This window comes from Delphinus delphis, chromosome 7, assembly GCF_949987515.2.
Source record: "Delphinus delphis chromosome 7, mDelDel1.2, whole genome shotgun sequence".
Taxonomy (NCBI): Eukaryota; Metazoa; Chordata; class Mammalia; order Artiodactyla; family Delphinidae; genus Delphinus; species Delphinus delphis.
This window is the reverse complement of record NC_082689.1, coordinates 108,868,105-108,875,613: the sequence shown is the minus strand read 5'-3', so window position 1 is coordinate 108,875,613 and position 7,509 is coordinate 108,868,105. Positions and strand designations below refer to the sequence as shown.

At 53.2% G+C, this 7,509-nt stretch overlaps 1 protein-coding gene across 1 annotated transcript; it reads right to left on the bottom strand.

Annotated features, from left to right (window-relative positions):
- Window positions 1–3,961: 3,961 nt before the first annotated feature.
- TEX51 (testis expressed 51) lies at window positions 3,962–6,478 on the bottom strand. The gene is made up of 6 exons (XM_060015423.1): window positions 6,280–6,478; window positions 6,106–6,180; window positions 5,775–5,864; window positions 5,355–5,432; window positions 4,178–4,246; window positions 3,962–4,086 (listed from the first exon to the last, which is right to left on the bottom strand). The coding sequence occupies exons 1-6, from the start codon at window positions 6,476–6,478 to the stop codon at window positions 3,962–3,964; spliced, it is 636 nt and encodes a 211-aa protein (XP_059871406.1).
- Between the last annotated feature and the right edge of the window lie 1,031 nt (window positions 6,479–7,509).

The following is a 7,509-nucleotide window of genomic DNA, read 5'->3' as shown; positions in this document are numbered from 1 at the left end:
CATAATGCTGTATTATATACTTGAAACTTGCTAAGAGAGTAGATCTTAAATGTTCTCACCACACAAAAAAGTAGTTGTGTGACTCGGTGGAGATGATTGCTAATGCTATGGTGGTAACCACTTTGCAATATATAAGTATATAAAATTGACATGTTGTTCTCCTTAAATTAACACAATGTCATATGTCAGTTTTATCTGGAAAGCTGGAAAGAATATTTTTAGATGCATTCATCACAGTTATTTTAAAATTTATATCAGCTCTGACATCTGGGTACCTTGTAGATTGGTTTCTGTTGTCTGCTTTTTCTCTTGATCTTGTGTTTGTGTGCCTGATAATATTTGTTTGAATACTGGACACTGTAAATGAAACATAGTAGTGGCTCTAGATGGTATTCTTTTCCTTCTGACTGTATTTACTCTCTCCTTCAGCAGTGATATAGAGTGAGAACAGGGCTCTTCAATTTTGTCCGCGACGGTGGGGTCTTCAGTCTGAGCTCCATCCTCTGTAAGGATCAGTCTGCTGCTGGTACACCCCCTCTTTTAAGCTATAACCTTTCCAACCAATACCCTGGGGGTATTTATCAAAGTTTATCTTCCTATGTGGGTCGTGGAGGCCAACTTTTAGTTCCCTAGTATACAAATCTCTGATAAATTGCACTTCAGATCCTTTCTGTTTGATTTCTGTCTTTGGAAATCTGAAGCCTGTGCTGTTTAAGTATAGGTGGGCACCTTGGAGGAGGGGGAGGAAACAGATACAGTGCGTTTGTTTCATTTTTCTGCACCTCCCTGCTTTCAGGGACCTGGACCCCTCACGTTCAGTGTGGGCAAGCTAGAACTCCAACTTCTCAATCCGCAGTTCCATGATATTGCCAAAGCTCTCTTGGCTTCTCTAAACTTGGCGGCCATCCTTGGCACAGCCCCTCACGCCTGCCTCTCAACCTCATCTGCTGAGCTGGTCAAGCTTGGGGAAGCGCATGGCAGGACCGGGGTTCGCTGCAGAGAGCTCTCTTTACTTGGAGACCTTGGGCGCAGAGGACCTATTCGTCTGGTGCCCTAAACAGACTTCCTGTCTTGTCTTGCTCTGTTGATGTGCTTTATTTTTAGCTGCCCTAGGTGGGAGTGTCGGTCTGCTCCGAGCTGCCTGTCACGGCCAGAAGTCCTTCAGAGCCAATGCTTTGCCTGACTCAAAAATCCTTAATCTTTCTTCTCTAGCAGAATGCAATATCTAGTTTTCATGTAAATATGCCCACAAAGAATGAAAAATCTGTTGATCAGAGATACATGCGTACAAACACACAAACATACTTCATATAAATTAGACTCAGGGTGTTTTGCTTTTACTGTAAGCACCAGAAAATTGTTGCCTTGGATACATTTGAGGTAGTGGTCTAAGTCCCAATTTGAATAAAAATAGGAAAACAGCATCACGGCCAAAGGAGCTTGACTTTTTCTATGTCCTGGGTGGTAACCAGCTTTCACAGACATGCAGAGAATCACAGTCCCCTGCAAGGCCAAGACCGCTGCCTAGGGGCTTTTCCCACTCATTCAGAATGGCTGTAGGTCCTCACCAGGTGCTGTCCCCAAACACCTTATATCTATGGACTCCTCGCCTTGGGACATGGCCTGCTGCTGACAAAACCCTCCACTGCCTCTCCCCCAGCCTGCCCTGTCCACCTGCTTTCCCCGGAGTCTGTTGGAGGGTTCTTTTCTCAGGCTTGCTTTGGACCCACATGGGCTTGGGAGCCTCTCATTGGCCTCTTACCTGGGCCTCTCCCTCCAGCCATATTTCTTGGAGTTCCTGACCCTATCAAAGTCTCTTGCCCCTCCTCTGCAATGCTGAATCCTCGATGAAAACACTCCTCCCTCCCTTCCGCCTTCCCTGGCCTCTCACAGTTGAAGACACCACCTCTGGGAGGCCTTCCTGGATTCTTGGCTGGGTGAGCTGGTGATGCCTGCAGCTGGGTACCCACAGCTGCCCTTGGCGTGGTACTCTCTGTCCAGGCTGCTGTTTATGTTCTGTTATGTCTTGCCCTGGTCTCTGTAGCCCCACCCCCACCCCAGGGAGTGGCCCTCACTGCTGGATAGTGATGCTGAAGTCAGCCTGCTTCCAGCCTGGCCGCCAGCTCCAAGGAGGGAGCACCGGCAGGGCCAAAGGAGACAGGAAACCCTGTTTTAGGAGCTGGGCCATGGGCCCCAGCAGGATTTCAGTGGACTGCAGGAGGCGAAGGGAACAAGGCACTGAATTTGGACCCACAGCATGAACAAATATAGGATGGCAAATATGAACCCAGTGGGCATACCAACCTGGCTAGAACATCTCATCCCATACTCTGTGCTCAGATGGGGAAACAGATGCAGAGGAGGGAACCTAGAACCTCAATGTCAGAGCCAGGATTCGAGTCCAGGGTCTGGGCTGCCCGTCCACAGCTCTGGCCTCAGGTCTGCTTCCTTTCAGCCCCCAGGAGCTGACCTGCAGACCAGGGCCCTGGATTTGGGCGTGGCCTCCCATTCAGTCTCTGGGCGTGGCCTCCCATTCAGTCTCTGGGGAGAGCCTGGGCCAAAGCTGAGAACCTGGGGAATCAGTGAGGAGGGGCACAGGGTTGAGGCAAAAGGGCAGAGCCATGCCTGGGGGGGTCCCAGGGGTTCCATTTAACTCGGCAGCCTTGGGGGCTGAGAAGGAAAGGGATCTGGAGGGAGATGGAGCAGGGCAAGGCAACATTCTCCCGCAGGCAGAGCCGGTATATTTCTTTCTTTCTTTTTTTTTTTTTTTGCGGTACGCGGGCCTCTCACTGTTGTGGCCTCTCCCGTTGCGGAGCGCAGGCCCAGCGGCCATGACTCACGGGCCCAGCTGCTCCGCAGCATGTGGGATCTTCCCGGACCGGGGCGCGAACCTGTGTCCCCTGCATCGGCAGGCGGACTCTCAACCACTGCGCCACCAGGGAAGTCCTGAGCCGGTACATTTCATTGTCAGCAGTACCAGTGATCCACCGGCGACCTGGGAGGCGCCAGGGTGGACATCCTGGCCAGGACGTGGGTGAGGTCTGCTACTGATGTGACTTGGAGCCTGTTTTCTGGTTTCTTCTGCTAGTCCCTGCTCTTGCTGGGGCCTCCGGCTGGCCCCTTACCATCTCTGTTCCACACCTAGACATGGGGACGCCTCGAGGGAGCCAGGCCGTTGCTGCCCTCATCTCTGGTGTTGGAACCAGCTGAGGCTAGTGTGATCCTGCAGAGCTGCCACTGCTGGGACCAGGAAAGGGGTCTTTCTGGAAGGAAAGGGTGGTGGCCTGGCAGGAAGAGGGTGAGGACATGAGACAGTCCTCGCGGGCCCGCATGGGGAGGATCGCAGTGTCGACGGCCACTGTGCAGGACCCCGCAGGAAGCGGATGGCACAGTCCATCAGAACATGAGGAGGGTGTTTTAATAGAGGCAATTTACAAAGCATGGGCGTAGGGAAACCCCAAGAGAGAGTGCGGTCTCCCGGGCCTCAGAACTTCGGAACTGTTACCACCCCAGGTTAGAAGGGTCGGGGGAGGGAGAGTTACCAGAACCCGGAGATAAGAGAGCTTCCTGACAGCACCTGAGACCTTTGTTCAGTTGAAGGTGACAAGCGGCCTGCTGGGTCCCTGCTGAGAAAGGAGAAGCAGGCCTGCTTCTGCCTCTGACCTCCTGCTGGCCAAACCCAACCAGGAGCAGAGGGCAAGGGGCACATGTTCGTAGTCTGTGCAGTCAGGGAGCAGGTGGCAAAGGGTGGAGGGGTCGCTGCAGAGGGATGATGACAGCTATGGGTAGGGGAAACTTTGTGGATCAGGTGGAGACTTGGGGCATGGCTGCAGCTCTGTCCCGGGTGCCTGGCCCTGGGTGGGTCTGCTCACACTGGGGGCTGATGGTGGCCTTCCTGAGTCCCGGCCCTTGATCCTATACTCCTTTGGATGTGAGGCCCCGGAAGCCAGACTTGGGGTCGCTAGCCTTGCTGCCCCCAGGCCGACACAGCTTCCCTTCCGTGGGAGTTCTGGATGCCCCAAGACCTCCTTTTCTGCCTCCTTCTCCTTCTTCTTTTTCTTCTTCTCGAGCCAGAAAATGTAACATCTGGGCCAGGAATCAGGGTGGAGATGGGTCAGTCTAGGAGTAGGCGTGTCTTCCTTGGGGATGCTGCGGCTTGGAGCAGGCACTCAGCCACCTCCAGCTACGGCCACCAGGGGCAGAGCAAGGCCGAGGCTCACAGCCCACACGAAGGTCCTCCTGGTCCCTGTGGGGGGTGGAAAGTGGGAGCCAGTGTTTGGGCAGCAGGCAGGGCCATCTCAGCTCTGAGAGGAGACTTCATTCTCTCCTTCTTTAATTCACCCACTCAGTCACTTGTTTGCAGACACTGAGCACCTACTGTGTGCCCATCTACATCTAAGGATGAGTGAGACAGGATCCTTGCTCTCTAGGAGGGAGACAAGCAAACGATTCTGCTGTGGTGTCCCAGGGAAGCGGGGCAGGGCAGGAAGGAGGAGAGATCTGGGAGAGCGCCCATGAGCCTGGGGAGAGGGAGCTGGTCAGAGGCAGCTTCTCGGGAAACAGGACTTCTGAGCTGGACCTTGAAAGACCAGTAGGAGTTTAGATCAGATGCTCAAGGGGCCAAACTGTGTTCCAGGCAGAAGACACAGAGTGTTCAAGGACAGAAGCATGAAGCCGTTTGTCCAGCGTGTCAGCAGCTCCATGTGGCTGGGGAGGGGGGAGGTGAGCAGGGCCTCCCAAGAAGGAGGGTGGACTTTATCTGGGGCCCCTGGGAAAGTTATAACAGGAAGGGTCGGAGGTAGACTGGCTCCTTGGGAAAGGGTTCTTTGATTGCTGAGTAAGATGAGGCCAACAGGGTCTCAGAGGCCAGTTAGGAGAAGCTGCTATAATCCAGGTGAGAGGTGAGGCTGCCTGAGGAGTGGTAGATGCTGGAAGGACCATATGGCAACGCACTGAAGAATTGTTTAGCAAGACCTGGTGACTACAGGCACTGAGTGAGGGGGAGGGGACTCCTGGTTTAGGAGGTCGAGAGCTTGAATGGGACATTTGCTGAGAGGGGTCCTGAGGGAAGAGCAGATTTGGGGGTGGAGATGGGTTTGGACATGTCCCCAGGCATGCTGGTTTTGAGGACCTGACGGACCCCCAGGGGGCATGTCCTAGATGCAGGTGGCTCTGAAGCTGGACACGTGGAATCCAGACATCTTGGGCGGTGCTACCTTCCCCAGGGAGGATGGAGAGCAAGGAGGGGTGTCGGTATAGACAAGAGAGACAGTCCAGACAGAGACAACAATGGACTTGGAGGTGGAGGTGGGGAGGCTGCAGGCCAAGATGGCTGGCTGGCCACTGAACTGGGCAGAGAGTGGGGTCTTGGCAGGTGAGGAAGTGTGTCTTGCAGTTGGCACAGCTGATGACCTCCAGTGTGGAGCAGATGTCTGAGAGAGAGAAGGGGCAGGAGCCTTAGCGAGGGCCAGGTGCCCCTCAGTCCTCACCCAGGCCTGGTCCCCAAAATACTCACCACAGGACTTGTTGCAGGCTGCCCGGGAGGGTGAGATGGTAGAGAGACTGAGGTTCTGGGTAGACAGAGCCGGGAGAGGTCGGGGTGTGAGCAGGAAACGAAGCTGGGAGAAGGTGTTGTCAGGCGCCCTGAGCCAGGGAAGGGTGAGGTCTCCTGGGGAGGGGCCTGGGGGCGGGGGTCTGCAGATTGGACTCTGCCTCCTTAGGTCTCCGGGAGGTGAAGGGCTGGGGGGCAGGCAGGGGCCAGCCCCACCTCTCACCCTTCTCCTTCAGCTCTTCACATAGGTCCTCCAGATGCTTGGAAAACTGCTGCTTCAGGACATGAACCTCTTCCAGAAGTGATGGTTTATCTGGGTGGAGCAGGAAGGAAGAAGCCGTCTACATTTCATAGGTGGAATCAATAACTTTCTCAAGGCCGGGAATTCAAACCAGGTTTTTCGGACAGAAACTCTGTAGTGCACACAGATAGTTGCTGTCTCTGACCCTTCACAACACCTCCGCACCCCCCGCTAGTGGTCTTCTGGGAATGCCTTGGAGGGCCAGGTTTTGTCAACCCAAGCCCTGGGACCCTAAGACACTAAGCTTCCTCACCATCTCGAAACTTCTTAATGGCTTTATCTATGTGAGTGAATAATGTTTCTGCTGTCTCCTCCAAATGGTCTTGACCTGAGAATGGGATTTGGGACAAAGGGAAGTTAGGGGACTAAGGTCCTGGGCCAGGTAAAGGGGTCAGCCCTGACCCCTGGTCTCCTGGCTGAGCCTCACCAAGATACCGGGATTCGAGGAAAGCATGACTGTCCAGAAATAGGGAGTGGAGGCTGTGGGGGAGCTCCACAGGTGGCCCTGGGGTGCCCCATAGAATCTGCAGGTCATAGTCTATCAGTGCAGGCAGCTCTGGCCAGCAGTGGAGGCAGCTCTTCCCATTGGCGGTGGGCAAGAGACAGCTGAGCAGGAGAAGCAGCATCTTCTGGGGTCTTCCCTCAATGCCCTTACCACACTGCCTGGCAGTTCTACATGGAACACTGGCACCCTGTCGCCCTGGGAACCACATTCTTTTTGCAGAACAAAAGTAAATTCCACAGGGTAAGGTGAAGGCCAGCCATGGCACAAACCTGGGCTTTGACATCAGAGCCAAGTGAGGACCTTGATATCCTCCTCTGAAGGTGGGGTCACCGATCCTCATTGAGGACGGTTCTTGTGAGGATCAGAGAGATGGTTGTGCTGCCTGTGGCTGGTCCTCAGCCCCCCTGATGGCATTTACTATGTATGGAATAGTTCACAGGCTGAAATTTGGAAGGCCAGGAGAGAGCAGCATAGAGAGAAGGTTAGTTGTTTAAAGAGTCCGCATCACTTTTCCACATAGAAGTGGTCAGCCATGGGAAGCTTATGGAACATATGTCTTTTTCATGGCGCATATAAACTGGCTGCTGTCTTGTGCCTGGTCAAGCCAGAGGGACTTCAATAGCTATTCCCATCACAGTGTAGGCAGACAGTGTAGACAGAATGTAGACAGAGCATGCATGGGAGTACAGAGAGAGAAGCCGTCTCTGGGACAGCAGTTCTTATGTGCAGTGGGCCTTGAAGAAAAGCAAAATTCCTTACTCTTCAGTAAAGAAAAAGCCAGTGGGATCCTTGTCACTCCTCAGCTGATAAGCTTTCCCCTTCCATGCCGTGCTTTCAGAACCAGCTTGAGTTCCTCAGGCTGAACTATGGGTAGCTGAAAGCCACCAGACATCTGAAGAATGCTTTTAGTGTGAACAAGAGGCAAAACGATGTCAAGAATTCAAAACAGAAGCAAACAGAAACCACAGGAAAAAAGAAGGGTACAAAAGATATGGTGGGAAGCAGAAGAAAACTTAGAACCCCACCATAATTAAATACACAAAATATTGCCTTCCCCAGATGAGAAGAAGCTGCTGTGTGAAAGAAAAAGTCTGAAAAAAGAGTTATTAGAGATTAAAAATATAATAGCAGGAATTTAAGAATTCCATAGAT